This window comes from Pseudonaja textilis, chromosome 1, assembly GCF_049901715.1.
Source record: "Pseudonaja textilis isolate UNSWEBS1 chromosome 1, rPseTex1.2, whole genome shotgun sequence".
In the NCBI taxonomy this organism is placed as follows: Eukaryota; Metazoa; Chordata; class Lepidosauria; order Squamata; family Elapidae; genus Pseudonaja; species Pseudonaja textilis.
Genome location: NC_141990.1, coordinates 269,916,195 through 269,932,847, shown reverse-complemented (window position 1 = coordinate 269,932,847; position 16,653 = coordinate 269,916,195). Strand labels below are relative to the sequence as shown.

The following is a 16,653-nucleotide window of genomic DNA, read 5'->3' as shown; positions in this document are numbered from 1 at the left end:
ACATTTTTGGAATAAACAGCAACTTTGATTTTGGAGAGTTACAAATTAATTAAAGGTAGATGAATTTAAAATAAAATTTTGGAATTAATTGTAAGAATCTTTCCTGTGGAAAAATACTTTTGTCTTGAATTCTTCAAAAAATGATGGGATTTTAAAGTTTAGAAACTAGAGCAAACTGAAAGAAAAATTAAGATTATATTTAAAGAACACCTAAATTGAACTTAATATACACAATGCAACACAATAGTACGTTTGACATTTTTTAACAACAGAATCAGAATTTAATTTTAAAGAGTGTCTACCTCTAAAGATAGACTGTTTAAAAGACATTATGGAAGAGGAACAAGTTTTACCATTCAAGATTAAGACTGATCTAAAAATGAATTTTAAAATGACAAGCTATAAAACTGTTATGGAAAAAGATGCTATATTAGACATACAAAGGAGCCCAGCTGACTTAACAATTAAAATGATATACAAATAACAAACCACAAAACAAATCTGGATAGTCTTTGTATATTAGATTTACAATTGGTTTGTTAATACTTTGAAGAATTTTATGAAAAGGGACAAAAAATGAAAAGAAATTAAGTTTTTAGGACATAATTTGAAGAGGTTAAAGAAACTGTTAAAACTACAAGGGAGGGATATGAAGTTGGTTTATTTGATCAAGTTTAAAATATGTTGTTAACTTTGGTAATCCTCAGTGGACTTTTGTAATCAGGTGTAAAATAACAAGATTATTAAGAATTTGTTTATAAACAAGAGATGGATATGAGAAAAGAGTTTCATTGTATTTTAAGAGAAGGTGATAAATTACTAAAATGGTTTATAATTGTGATGAAGAGGAAGTCATTTCTTTATATATTTTTTCTTTACTGTATCTTATTTTTTCTTTCTTTTGTATTTTTTCTATAGCTTTTATTTGCATCTTTTTATTTTTGTTTTTAGTTTGTATTAATTTTTATCATTGTAGTTTTATTTTTTTAATAAAATTACTATTTTAAAAAATGAACCTAATATGTATTAATGACCTGAACAATATTTAGCCACAATTAAATGTATTTTCTTATTTTAATTATTTTAAGAGAACCGTCCATTAGATTTCACATGATTCTTCACTCTCTTCCAGATTATACCTTAAAATAATTTTTAGTTGCGATTCCATCAGGAACTGGAACAAGAATTCTTTTAGTTCAACATTAGACATAGAGCCTCATCATCACATTAATGCAAACAATATTTGACCATGTTTTGGAACTTCCCCTGAAGACAAAGGATTTGTTTGGAATTAACTAAAAAAGAAAGATGTTTCTAAAGCAGTCTCCTCCTTCCTCCATATTTACCTCTATGTATCTTTAGATCTTTCTAATACTCAATTAGTATTTCACTACTTCTGCTATGAATTTCCAATTCAAAAGATGAAGAGTACTCACATGGAGGAAGCATTTCAACAATGTAGTATCAATTATCTGTATCAATTTCTTTTTAGATTTTATGGTTGGTGTTCCCTCCATGAGGGGAGATGTAGTAGACTGATGGTCAGAATCATATAGCTTCTTTACTAACTGACTTCGTTTCTGTAAAGAGAAAATAAAGTTAAGGTTGCACCCTGCCCACATTACTCAAAATAATGAAGCCTGATTCTTGTAGTTTTTCTGTACTCTTTAATTCTTATTACTCAGATCTCTCTGTCTTCTTCTTTTTCAACTATTTTGTTACACTTGACTCTCCACTCCATCTCTTCTCTCTACTCAAGGCCAAAATCTTGACTGCAAGCTTCTAAGACATGGACTCACCTTCTGTACTATACAGAGCAAGATAGTGAACATTGCTCATTCAGAGAAACTGCAATTTGGGGTTTTTTAGCATGACTTCTCATATCAAAGTTCTAATCTAACCAAATGATCATAACTTGCCCTCCCTCAAATTTTAAATGCATTTTAAATGTTAAATAAAACAAGAACATGGCATTCTATACTTTTTAAACAAATCCGGAGGTGGTATCTAACATAAGCAGCCACTGGAAAAGCACGATAGTTAAATGCTTACATGAGTTAAGTAATCTATAAGTGCTAGGTGTGCTTTTTCTAGCTCTGCTGCAGAAAGACTTGGCACTGCATTTGGATACTGGAGCTGTTTTTTGTAATCAGTGGGCAAGAGTTCAGGATAAAGACCTATCACATGTGTAGGATCTAAAAAAAAACACAAGCATGGTAGGTAAAAATATTTTCAACAAAAATACAAATTATAACAAATTTAAATTCACAGTACTTACCTCTTTTATTTTTATCACAAAGAAACTAATTTGACTAAGATCTATATCAGTAGCAAAATATTATGGATTCAACAACATAAATAGATACATGGCTGGCTTGAAAATCATAAATAGTGTCAATTAAACCGGAAATAAATATCAAATGAATTTCACTATTTTTAATCATGAGCTTTCTATTCTTCAACATTTTAATAGCTTGAGTGAGGGCGGGGTTGAGAGAATACATTTCAAAATTATAGGCAAATGTAACAAATAGTTTTTTTTAAAAAAAGATATCAAGCTACTGCTGCTGATAAATTTATTCTTTACCCAAGGCTAGTTTTCACATGAAATACTTATTTCCATATTAAAAATGCTTCTATGTTTTTGAGGCACTCTCACAACATTGCAAGATAAATGTAACATTATTGATTATTGGCAGAAGAGTATTTTGATATTCAGCTATGCATTCTCAAGAATCTTCCCAGGAGGATTCATAGGGGACTGAAATTTCAAGAGGAAATTACCTCTCTTGTCTTCTCTGCAATAACAAAAAGAAACATTCCGCAGGATATTCTTACAAAAATCCAAACACTAATACTTATTTAGAGTTTTATACAGATACATTTTAGTAGTATTTAATTCTCTTTGCACAATTTAAAGTGAGGCTGGAAATGAAAATCTACCTGTCCCTAGTTTAGCAAAGACTTGCATTGATTCATCAAAGCGCTTTTGGCAGAAAAGATTGAAGGCATAAAGATTCTTAATATGATGGATCTGTTGTTGTTTTTCATTGTCAGAATCGTCTTTCATATCCTAAATAAGAAATAAAGAATTAAAAATACAAACCTCCTTGGTAATGAAAAAGTATATTTGAATATACTTATGGGAAAAATTGTTCATGCAAGCCAAGATATATTTCTATCTCAGTTATGCTATCCAAGAATAAGAACACAAATAAGTTTCTTGAGTGTGATAAACTTTATTGTCATATTTGTAGTCCATGAACACTGAGACCATAATAAATATTTGAGTAATACATAATAGGCTTAATTAAGAAGTACAAAAATCCAGTGCATTCAAAAATATGACTGCACTGAATGAATCAAACAGTGACATAACTCACAGTTACTGTTCTCAGTATACAATCTCCAATCCCTGAGATGCACATAACTATACTCCAAAGCCTTGAACACAGTCTTTCAAACCTCTCCCAACATTACTGCTAAGTTGTAAACTAATTTGACAGGAGAATAATATGAAATGCATGAGAAGCAATAACAACAATATGATTTAAATAAATGTAAGACAAGTGATATTGTTATTTCAAAAAGGTTGTGCACCTTTGGCATAAGGCAGTGCTCACATGACTGACTCTCGCAAAGAGATACTATATTATCATTTATAGCAAATGTTTTTGTAACCCTACAAAAATGTTTTTGTAGTAAATACAATCAGATTAATAAATATTTTTATCCCACACAAGTTGCTTATTTTGCATAAGAAGACAAACTAATTAAATCTTTCACAGAACTAGTTTTTTTTATTTTAAGTTTGTTCCAAATTTAAAGACCATGGTTATAGACTTTAAAGCAAGCCAGGATAGCTTTATACTGTAACTTTTGTTCCCAAAATGTAACCACACTTTCTTATTTAATGAAATAAACCCTGATTTGTTCATTTCCATTATGTTACAGCCAAAGCTTATTATAATCAACCTGAATCAAACTAAACTAACTTTTATAGGTTTAGAGGATAAGCACTAAATTCTGCAGTTACTCATTATTATATGCCCAATTAACAAATAATTTTGTCTTGAAAGAGCCCTTTTACTAGATAGCAACTTATAAATATAATTATTGTCACAGATTCACTCAAGTTCTATCAACTTACTAATTTATGGCTTGTGAGTCCCAGTTAGTCATTTAAAACACAATTGACTAGGTTCACACATCATACTAAACCAGATACAACTGATACCTCACTATGGTTTAGTATGACATGAGACCCCAACTATAGACTGAAAATATATTTAACCTTTCACTTACCGCCAATTGCAAAGCCAATTCAAACTGTTTATCTTGGAGGAGCTGCTGAATCTGGGTTGCAATGGAAACTGGAATGAGGCGCCAAACAAAATGATTGCTGGCCACATATACAATATTAGGACTAAAATAAGGAAAAAGATACAGTCAGCAATGTACTTTAATAAGATTAAAGGGCTCATTCCCCTTTGCTCAACAACTCTTTAAACTTAATAATTCAACAGTATTTTATATGCAAAATCGAAGAAAAGTGGGCAATTAAAGTTTTCCTACCCTCCAGAAGTAATGAAGCGTGGGCGTTGTAGTTCAATACTCTGAACCAGGAGACGGGGCTCAAACGTACGAATCTCTACATATCTTGGCAATACTGCGACCACGTATGGAGTCTGATGTTCTATTATGGAAACAAAACAGTCAGCAACAACATAGAGCAGTGGTTCCCAAAGTGGGCGGTACCTCCCCCGGGGGGGGGGGGATGCCTTAGGGGAGCACTAAGAGGCAAGGGGGCCAGCAGGGGGGCACTAAGAGGTGCCAGGGGGGTGCTGCAGATGGCCCCCTCACAGGGCACAATCCAGGGGTGGGATTCTACCGTTCATTACCGTTCCGGTAATTGGAGAACTGGTAAAACGAGCCCCTGCCTGGCCCTGCTCCTCTCCGCCCATTCCTCCATTCCCTGGCCAGTCAGTCCTTATTGCGCATATGTGACATCGTGCACACGCACAACAATCGCTGACGGCCACAGCAGCACATTGGAGAAGCAGAGCAAGCAAAGTCGGAGGCTGGTAATTTTTGCTCCAAAAAGCATCCAGACGCTGTGTGTTTTTTCGGTGCGACTGGAGTCCAGCCGCACCAAAAAAAACCAAAACATGGTGGCTGGAGGTTTTTTGCAGGCACAGGGAATCAGCGCAGCGCTGCAGGCGGGATTCACCCTTCCCATCCCGGAAGCGCTGCCTGCACCGAGCCTCAACAGATCCCCACCTGGGCTGGGTCAAGTCGGCTGCAAGGAAATCTCCCGGCGGCTGACAGGATGGACCTGCAGCAGGGTGGTTCTCCTGGCCCACCGCTGCCTCCAGCTCACCCAGAAAGCTAAATAAGTGATGCCCAGAGCCATGGAATGAGAGAAATGGAAAGACGGACTTCTTCCCTGGCGCCACCCAGAGCCCTTTGGCAGCGGCCAGAGACAAAGTCTCCTCCGCTGGTGGGCAAAGGGGGTTCTCTCGGGGGGCAGTGGCAGGGTGCGAGGAAGGCAAGACATATGTGCCCCCCTCAATACGCCAAGATTTCCAGCAAAAAGGCAGCCAGGTTTTGAAAAGCAAAGGAAAACCTCTGGCTTTCGCGCTAAATCATGGTTAGCTGAAGCACAGCATAAGTTAACCTAATTATCTGGGTTAGGTAACCTATTAACCATCCTGATGGTTTAGGTTTGCATCGTAAAATTACACCAAATTTTAAGTCATTAACCACACCTTCAGCATCTCCAGTTTACACTGGGCTAGATTTCAAGATGCATAGTAGAGTGGCATTGAGAACTGGGCAGTATTCAAAGTTCATAAAGTATTATCAATCATAGGAAGAAAAGGGTATATAAGGAATATCTTCTGAGGATGATGACATTTGTACTGTACAGTATAGTATTTTCACATACTCCTCCCATCTTTGTTTGATCTCCTTTGGTTACTATCTGTCCATTAGCATCCTTTACTACCCAATTTGTGGCTGTAACCTCCTTCTACATTCAGAGAACTTTTAGATAACTTTCCTTGGTTTTCCATGTCTGTTTCTTCAGTGTCTCTACAGATATTGTTCTAATGCTGCTTGTCTCTGCTAACAGCTCTCTGAAATTCTGTGGTCTTTATCCTTTATTTTGACTTAGAAACTGGGAAACCATGAATTGCTCAATTGGGGATTAAAGCTGCCTGGGTCACTTTCTCTTAGGCCAACCTACCTAACAAGGTTGTTGTGGGGAAGAAAGGGGAGAGAACACAGCTTTCAGTAATATACAATTAAGGCGTGCTATAAATATAGGAAATAAATAAAACTGATTTCATTCCACAGTGTCTCTGGTTTTCTATCAATGAGGTTCAGCAATTGAACCAGTGTAAATACCCTTTCCTATTTGCTACAGCAAATAATAGCACAGATAGTCCTCAATTTATGGCCATAATTGCTCCCAGAATTCTGTAGCTAAACAGTATGATTAAGTGAGTCATGCCTAATTTATGCAGTCCAGCTACACCAAAAAAGGGGGCCGCTGCAGGCATTCAATGACAAGGATGACATGGGCTGGCGGGGAGCCCAGAGACAACAATGGCTCAGCCCTGGATTGCCTTCTCTGGCAACCAGCCACGGGAGGAAGGTAAAGTCATGGGACGACGAAAGAGGTGGTTGTGGGTGAGGAAACAGGGAGATTAAGGACCGGGACCTCTGAAAGGGGAAATGGGGTGATGCAGGATTAGCCCAGGCCTGCCTGGGCAGAAAATAGGTAGATAGGTTAAGGAAGGGATAGAGAGAGAGGGAACAAGAGAGAGAAACAGAGAGAGACCGGATGCATCAGATTGAAATGAGGCCTAGTTTAGAGGCCCTTTTCCACATTGAAACATCTTTGCCAGCACATTGAAACATCTTTGGCTTCTAATTAAAAGTTTTGTGGAGAAAACATGATCAAGACTATCAGGAAGCTCTCACATTTTGTTGAGGCTTTAAACTGGATCCATTGGACCAGACCTCCACCCTAAAAAACTACTTTTCCCTAATGTATTACAGTGCTAATTTTGAAGAAGGCAAAACCAAAATGTACTGGTAAATTACAAGAACACACACACACACGCACACACACACACCCTTCTAACCCTGCTGGAACGGGTGATTGGACTAGAGTAGATATTATCCTTCTCCTCCCTCCCTCCCTCCTTCTTTATTTCTTTTCCTTTCTGTCCCTTCCTTCCATCCCCCCCTCTTTCTTTGTCTGTCCCGTTTTCTTTCTGTCCCTTTTCTCTTTTCTTCCTTCTCTCTTTCTCTCTTTCTTTTCTCTCTCTCTCTTTCTTTTCTCTCTTTCTCTTTCCCTCTCTCAGGTTCACCCCATTGACTTGGTGCACTGCTCCGCTTGGACTTGCTTGGGCAGGTCCCTCCAGTGAAGCGGGCTCAATGGGGTGGACTTGCGGGGCCGACACCTAGAACGCGGCAGTGGTGGAGCGTTTGAAAAGTAGAGCAAAGCCAGAGATCAGTAATTTTTGCTGCAAAGAATCACAAAAGTTTCTGGGCTGTGCAAAAGAAGGGACACACATATCAATGCAATTCAGCAACATAAAATAAAGAAATACAAATAAAACAAAACAACAAGAATTGGCAAAGCATCTCTGATTAGATTCTATTCACTACTAGAATCTAATCAGAGGTGCTTTGCCGATTCTAGTCCAATTACCTGATCCAGCAGAGTTAGAAGGGAGTGTGTGTGCATGTGTGCATGGCTGTCAAAACTCCAAAAACAGGTCAGGTAGCTCTGGGGAGGCTAGTCATAAATTAGAACACTTGCTAAGCAATCGACCATTAAGTGAGGACCACTTGTATTTGGTTTGCTGATCACCTGGCCACAACTACTCAGTCACGTGACCACCAAACCACACCTATCTGGTCACGTGACCACCAAACCACGCCCAGCCAGCAAGCCACACCAGGCAGTCACGTGACCAGCAAGCCACGCCCACCAAGTCACGTGACCAGCAAGCCATACCCTCAAATTAGGTCACGCCCACAGAAATTTGAATCCCACCCCTGGGTGGGGGGCACCAAGGATGAGTTTGTAGCACCAAGGGGGTGGTGGACTGAAAAAGTTTGGGAACCACTGGCATAGAGCTAAACAACTTTACATTCAAAAGTAGCAAATGTTTTATTATTTTCTTTCTACCCCTTGGCTTTGTAATCATTTCTCTTTCTAACACTAATGTATTTTATGAGAACAGCATAACGTCATCTCAAACCATTCTATTTATTGGACTCAAAAGAAACTGCTAATGTCACTGGGTTTCTGGTATACACACTACAATATTTGAGTTATACCCTGTATTTCCTCCAAGAACTTTAACTTAACCATTCCACTCATTCTTCCTACTTTTTTCCCACAACTACCCTGTGAAATAGGATGCGACAAAAGGGGTGACTAGTCCATGGTCACCCCATGAGTATCCATGCCGAAGATAAACTAAAATCTGACTCTCTCCAATCCTAATCAAATTTATTAACCATCGCACAGCAAATGACAAAATCTTTATTTAGACTGCACAATCTGATTTATAACAGGTTGTTAAATATCTGATATTGTTAGCTTACTAATTGGTATCTTTGGCTCTACATTCAGAAATCCTATAATCAGTGGATTAATAGGATATAGAGAAACCTTTGGACATGTTACATTAGAAATGCTTGAGTTTTGCCAAAGCATGGACTTTTCTCAATTTTTTAATCAACTGGATTATGTGGATTTAGTATTCTTTGCATAAGAACTATTGTAAATAGAATATTATTTGTCAATCATTTCCATAGAACTCATGCTCAGCAGTCCATTATGATCCTAACAAAAAATGTATTATGCAACCTTCCTGGAGTAGCTTGGCTCTACTTCTAAACACATATTTATACAGCATTCAAGTACCCAAGGAAACTTTGGAAGACACTGAGGTACAGAAAAAATTCCACCTTTATTATTCACAAAACTAATCTTTTATTCACAAAACTAACCCTGCATTTACCCTTGGGAAAATACTGATTTTAAAAGAGCTGGTAAAGCTTTCTTTTCTGGAAGCCATGAGTCATTAATGTCATTAATACTTCAAATCAGCTTATCACAAAAACTGATTTATTTACAGGATGCATTTAAACTGTATAAAATATGGGACGGCAGCATACTCAATTAAACATCTCCTACACTTGTTTGGCCTGGATGCATTGGCTTCAAATAAACCTCCTGAATTACTATTACCATAACGTGTTTTAGTTACATCTAAACCTAAATCAAATTTCTTTAAACAATTAAGATTGTTACTTTTTATCTTAAAAGTTTTGGAATAAAATGCCAGTATATCATATATTAATGATTTATAAAGTGTGTTTAAAATATTATTTCCTATGAATTTAAGGAAAAACTAATTCAACAAGTGCTTATTTTCTATATTTACCCGATTCCTCAAATGTACAAAAAAAAGCTGAGATCAAAGCTGATGGAACCCTTACCCATGGTTTTCTTTAATATTTCACTTTGGGTTGATATTCACAAAATTGTAATATAATCACTGTTCTTTAAAGCAGCGGTCGCCAACCAGTGATGGGCCTTGAGAAAATTTTGGTGGGCCACAGAGAAATCTCACCCCCAGAGCACCCTCCCAAAGCAATTAATCCAGGCTGCGCAGAAACACAAGGCTGAGCCATCCACATGGCCCGCAGGAATGCTCCCCGCCCACTCACTCCTTACCCGGCAAACTTGCCTGCTAAAATTGCTATTTTCTGACCATCATCTGTTCTGCTGTGCCGGGAGATTTAGATTAGCTAGGAAGCAGGAAATGGTTGGATTTCTTGCTTTCTAGCTAGTCTTTAGATCTTCAGCTCTGCTTCCCTTAGGACTGAAGATTTGCTTGCAAGCAAATTCAGTGCAGACTCACGGCAAGCAAATTTGAGAGACTGAGCTAGACAATGGCAGATAGATAGATCACTGAATGATTCTGTGAGGAACTCAATCTGCTTGCTTTGCCTGATTTTTGGTAAAAATTGCTTTTTTTATAAAAAAATTCAATATTTACATACATGGTGTGTTGTGAGTTAATTTTGTGAGTTAGCTTGCTAGCAAATTTTTTGAGTTTTTGAGTTTTGAGTTTTTGAGCTAGCAAAATTTATGTGACAGACTGAGCTAGCCAATGGCAGATAGATAGATTTCTGAATGAATCTGTGATTCTGTGAGTAACTCAATCTGCCTACCTGCTTTGCCTGATTTTGGGTAAAAGATGCTCTTTTTTATAAAAAATTCAATATTTATATAAATATTTATACTATTTACATACAAGCCATGCCCAGCCAGTCACGCGACCACAAAGCCACACCCACAAATTAGGCCATGCCCACAGAATCAGTTAGTGGTCCCTGGGATCTAAAATTATGAGTTTGGTAGTCCCTGAGGTCCAAAAGGTTGGGGCCCCCTGCTTTAAAGAATGTGAATACATGCCAAAAATTTATTACTACAGTATATACAAATTGTTCTTTTTATATAGTAATAAATTAAAATCTGAGCAAAGAAAATAATTATTCAAGTAGTAAAGAAAACAGAGCTGCTTTGGACTCACAAACCTGGATTACAGATACACACTTTCTATTTATAAACTGGCATTATATCAACACAACAGAAAGATAACTACTGGTATCAGCTCATGTAGTGAAATGTCATTATTAATTTAAAAATCAAGGAGTATTATATTTTCTGTGTGTAACACATTTTTTCTTTAAAGCTAAGAATTTTTAATTTTATTTATTCTTACCCATGGCTATTGGGATATCTGTCCAATTGAAGGCACATTTCTGTGTACAGACTCCTTCTTCATTCAACACAACAGTTAGATCATCTTGGCCTACAACAACTTTGCCATCTGCCAGTGGGACTACTAATGGCTCAAGCTGCTTTCCTGTAGGGAATAGTTCCTTAATTGATCCCTTGCCATCTACCTGTGAATGAATTAAAAAAGCTAGTCATTCAAATCAAAAAGCCACTACCAAATTACTCATTATTATTAGAAAGAGCTGTTCCATTCCCCAGTATTCCTGTCACCAAGCTTATTTCATCAACCCCATAGATCAAACCATAGCCAAATTGTTTAGGGATTTCCCAAACAACGGTCAACTGCTACCACTGATGTCATAGCAAATATATAGTGCAATAAAGTGCCTATTTTCTCAGAAACTCACGATATATAGTAAGTTTATTCAGTACAGGAAATGAGAATTCATAATTCATGCTCCAATCATTCATTTCCCCTGCATACAGTATCCAGAAAAATCAGTATTTTCCAACTTGTCTATTTTTTTTACCTTTATTAGATAATAATCTCTTTTGAAACCAACACAGATTGAATCTTTACACCATGCCATTGACTTAGGTACATCTGGTACACTGAAATCTCCCTGGAGATCAAGAAGAAAAAATGTCTAATTAGGTACAATTAAGGAAACTGAATAATTTCTCTCTATATATAAAGGATGTTCATAAGCACAATCTCCATATTTAATTCTAGGCAAAAAGAGTTTCCAGAAAATAAAAAAGAACATAGATAAAAAATATAAAAATAAAGACATCTGAATGAATCAATCTTTATTACAGTTAAAGGCCAGGGTTGAAAGGTACCTTTGAAAACAATTAAAAGGAAGAAAAAATCAAGTAATACAGGCAATTGATGTATCACTATAAAAAACATGTTAGAACTGTGGGAGATCTGTCAGTAATTGATGCTTAATTTTCATGGCTGCTATGCAGTATTTTGCTATGGTCTGAATTATAAATCATTTACAAATAAGGATGGATGTATACATACAGTCAGATTACCCAAGAACCGATGTAAAAAAGGCATATTATAAATGGTATAAATAAACCTTCCCACAGTTGGTAAAATAAAATAACATGTGCTTGGCGGGTGGGGTTCAACACCTCCAGTTCCAGCCAAGCAAATACATTTCTCAAATCGGATTTTAGAATATCTTCTCAATAGTGTTGCCCAGATATTAAACATTATGCCTTGCCAAGAAAAAAAAACAACCCTTTCCTTAATTTGGGGGATGTTAGCAAGGATAAATATTTAAATTGTCATTTCCCAGCCCTTGACACCCAAATCCTATTTCTCTGTAAAACTGTTTCTGCTGGAAATCCAATGTTTTTAAGAATCCTGAGTAGTGTATGTCTAATATGGCCATAGACCATAGTTTATAGAAATCATGATGACAGCTAGCAGCAATGTACCTTTAAGTTTTGCTCCATTACATTCTAGTTTAAAGGGTACAAATTTAAAAAAAGATCATAAGATCTTATTTTTTAAGAGCTGTTTTAAGCACTGTTGATATTTCTTTTATATAAAAAAACAATTGACATCAATATATATCTCCCTGAGTTTTGTAGAATTCTATCTTTGCTTTTAGTTCTTTGTTAACTAATGTTATACTTTAAGTAAATTCTGAAAGGGAAGCTAAATAACTGTTAAATTGGGCTAAAGAATTAAATTCCTCAAATTATTTTTGAAAATGCTTTCTGAATAGAAAATCAATCACACTTTTGAATCAGTGACACTTTCGAACCAAAAACTTTATTTTAACATGAATGATAGAACGATGAGAGTGATATGAACAGTACCTAAATTTGAGAAATAAAAATAATAAATAATACTGCACCTGCAGCTCATGGAATTTTCGATCCTTCCAATAAAACAGCTGTAACTTCTTTCTCACTGCCACGCACATTCTAAGCACCTCTTCTCCAGTATCAGAGTGCTGTAAAAATAAATATATCTTTAAGTCTCAAAGCTGGAAAACACAATATTAAGCTCTGCTCACATACAATGTTATGTCACTGTTTTCTTAAATATGGCTTATTGAATAAACCACAATTGCTGTCCTGAAATATACTGAGCAGTAAACTCTGGCAAATTACTATGGTTGCATTCCCTCAATTTGTGCCACAAACAAACAAGCCTCATTATAGTGTATTATGTAAGTCCACTGTATATGCAAGCTCATGTTTTTGACTTGTTTCTAATGAAAGTAGAATAAAAATGAACCCTGAGCAGGCCTTATTGTTATTCTTTTTCCGGGATTATCTTTTTCCCTCCCTAAAAACAGGCTGAAATAAAACCCATTTCAACGTTCCAATTGCTGGTTCCAATTGCAGTCAGTAGGTGAAAACTATCTGTGTTTTAAGTATCATCTCTAAAATGTGATTTTCAGAAGTAGTGAATGATCAACATCTCTCCCACCCACCTATTTCATGGACATTAATAAGTAATAAATTCTCTGCATTTTAATCTAACATGTCTAATGTTCTAGAAGGCAAGCCTCTTTTTATTACATACCTTCAGATCACAAGTAAAGAGAGTTGCACCTTTTGCCTTAGAAACTGTTGTGATCTGTTGAAAGGTCAACAGATCATGAACATAAATGTTGTTTTCTGTTTGGGACAAAACACAAATTACTGCTTAAATTAAGGTGTACACATGCTGTTATTCAAATCTCTACAATTTTCTCATAATGAATAATGCCGCAAACATTATTTTATTTTCAAATAAAATAGGGACTTTACAAATATCTCCCACTTTTTGATTCTACAATGATTCTGAATCTCAAAGAATCTTCATACTAAGAGTGATGGACAATGTAAACAACTTTGAAGTTAAATAATGCTTTAAAAAGAAAACAAAATGTAAAGGGCTTTTAAAAATTAATGTGGCCTTTAAAAATTAAAGATCAGAAGTAAGGCAAAACACTGAAATTCAGGTTAACAGAACAAGTTCACGCATTCCCAACTCAGAAATAAATTCAAGATTTAATTCTTAAGGAAGTTCTCTAGTCTTATAATGACTGCCATGCCTTGTTTCAAAACAAAATTAATCTGATCAATTATTTCACTTACCTAATAAACTGACCAAAATTTTGAACTGGGATACAACATGGATCTATTAAAAATAAAATTGAAAACCATATAAATAAGCTTTAGGTAAGTTTGTTAAAAGTGAACTTGCTCCAAAGGACTGTAAAACATAACTGATTTATAAGCAGATACTCATCTCCAACAAAGTAACCCTTCAATGAAAATTATGGAATATCTGATCAAATAAACTACAAATAGTCCTTGACTTACAACAATTCATTTAGTGACCATTCAAAGTTACAACGGCATTGACAAAAGTGACTTTATGACAGTTTTTCACTTTTACAACCATTGCAGCATCCCTTGGTCACGTGATCAAAATTCAGATGCTTAGCAACTGGTTCATATTTATGACAGCTGCAATGTCCCGAGGCCATGTGATCCCCTTTTGCAACTTTCTGACAAGCAAAGTCAATGGGGAAGCCAGATTCACTTAACAACTTGGCAAAAAAGGTTGTAAAATGGGACAAAAATCACTTAGTAAATGTCTCACTAGCAACATACATTTTGGACTTGATTGTGGTCTTAAGTGGAGGACGTGTAATTTGTAACAGGAGGTCAATAAATCCCATCTAGTTTGACTTCTCCCCAAGCAAATTATTCCTCATTTAACAGGGTTTTTTATATCACATAAGAAATAAGCATAACAATAACATAAATCAAATATGAAAATAATTAAAATATTATAGAAGCCAGAGTCAGTTGTACAGCCATTTCCAATCCCACCAGCCAATGAAGCCTAGGATTCAGAAATTAACAATCTTAGCTGAATCTGAATTTGCCACACCTACCTGCTGTATCTTCTTGGAGAAATTTTTGTTTGATTTTTCTAATATGACTTCAAACCTGTTGCAGCCTATCAAACAATACATGGATTTAGATAAGACATATTTTAAACTAACTATTTAATCCACTTTGATTTATTAGTTAAAGAATAATGTCACACAAACTTCTGAACTGAGATTAGAGGAAGTATAAGTCTTACAACTTCATTTGAAGATTGCAAAAAAATCATACTGCACATTACCGCAAATCCAGTTATCAGAAAAGCACTACTGACTATCCAACTACTAGGAAGATTCCACTATTAATTTTCATTTCAAGACAATCTCTTTTTCTGTGAGTTCAGGAAGTCCCAGAAATTGAGGTTTTGTCAGACTTTAAATGTTACTTTTTCCAGAGATAACATTAACCCTCTCTGTGATAAAAATATTACTGTGATGAGGGGATTCCCAAGTTTATGAGATTTATACGGGACAGTACTGACCCAAATCAGCCATAATCACATAATGAAGATATATTTCAACTAGCCCTAATAAATTGTTGATTTAAGGGAATCCTTTTTTACAGTTGTAATTGATATATGTTTCTATTCTAATTCATATTTTACAGACTAGTTTCAAGGCAAAAGAATCAAGTATGAATCTGACTGACTTGTTTAAACATGTTATGCCTAATTCTAAAATATAATGAAATTTTGCATGGAATTAAACATGATACAAGGAGCATAGGATATTTAAGCAGCCAATAAACCCTTTATCATTAAAGTTTTATACACAGCGATTGGATTATTAACATTAAATTTAATAAGCTTTAACTGGAAGGGTTCACATATAGTACAACAGCACAAGCCACAATTCGCAAAGCAAAATGCCTGGATTTATATAACCCACTAAACCTAAAACAAACAAAAAACATATAAATTAATACAATCCATAAACCCAGTCAGCATAAGGCTAAAATAAGTTTCTGGTTCTTGGCAGATATTCTGTCTATGTACAGGGCCTATCTTGTGTGAATCTGCCCTAAAATACAATGAATAACAAATGGCTCTCAACTATCCTCAGTTGTTACCATTTGTTAATATGCAAAAGAATGGTATATCATTACAAACTTACCACTTTCTTTTCGAATTCTGTAAAGTAAAAGATGTCCTTGTTTAGTCCCAACTAGGAGCCATTCTTCTACAAATGAGAAAACATTTAATTTGCACCAGCAATATTCTATTTTTTTCCTAAGAAATTCAGTCTGACAACTATTTCAATAAAAATAATTTTCAACTAAACACATTTTCTAAGGCCAAATTTACAGGGCAATCCTACCCATATTACCAGGTCTAATTGCCTTTATTCCCAGGAAAGTATGGGCACAACCTTATTCTAGAACTAAATATGACATACCTCTTCATGGCTCTATAAATGAACTTTACTGTGGGTTTGTTATAATCAAACATTTTGGAGGTGTGTTTTTTTTTAAAGTATTGGAAAGCTTCCAAGAGTGTTATACAGTACAATATTTGAAATTTGAAACTTCTGGGAATTTCACTATTCCCAGAGAGGAAGAAAATACAAGCTACAAGTCACATACCTGATCAGACTTTATTAAAATAAATGCAGTTAAACCAGAAGACACACAGAAATTTGGCATTCGTGTTCATTTATTTATCCTCTATTGAACCCCACACACACACACACACACACACACAACAGCAACACTGTCAAACAGAAGCCGAGAAACATCCCAGTCCATGGGATGCTTGCATTTGAATCTAGTTCTCCCTTTCCAGACCCACGTCGGCCCTGCCTGGGGGCAGACAAGCAGTGCTTTCCCTTCTCATGACTCACGTGAGGGTCACGTTTAAAAAGCACAACCCGCAAAGCGCTCAAGTTGTCCCAAACATCATCTGT

At 35.8% G+C, this 16,653-nt stretch overlaps 1 protein-coding gene across 1 annotated transcript in view; it reads right to left on the bottom strand.

The window, feature by feature from the left end:
- Nucleotides 1–16,653, bottom strand: part of VPS39 (VPS39 subunit of HOPS complex) — a 32,270-nt gene that overhangs the window by 15,141 nt on the left and 476 nt on the right. The window contains exons 2-13 of the mRNA XM_026709643.2: nt 15,865–15,930; nt 14,758–14,822; nt 13,949–13,991; nt 13,392–13,486; nt 12,715–12,813; nt 11,368–11,460; nt 10,821–11,004; nt 4,576–4,696; nt 4,306–4,426; nt 2,944–3,073; nt 2,053–2,195; nt 1,437–1,580 (exon numbers count right to left, since the gene is read on the bottom strand). Of these exons, the coding sequence (XP_026565428.1) occupies nt 1,437–1,580; nt 2,053–2,195; nt 2,944–3,073; nt 4,306–4,426; nt 4,576–4,696; nt 10,821–11,004; nt 11,368–11,460; nt 12,715–12,813; nt 13,392–13,486; nt 13,949–13,991; nt 14,758–14,822; nt 15,865–15,930 (1,304 nt within the window). The remainder of the gene's footprint in view (nt 1–1,436; nt 1,581–2,052; nt 2,196–2,943; nt 3,074–4,305; nt 4,427–4,575; nt 4,697–10,820; nt 11,005–11,367; nt 11,461–12,714; nt 12,814–13,391; nt 13,487–13,948; nt 13,992–14,757; nt 14,823–15,864; nt 15,931–16,653) is intronic.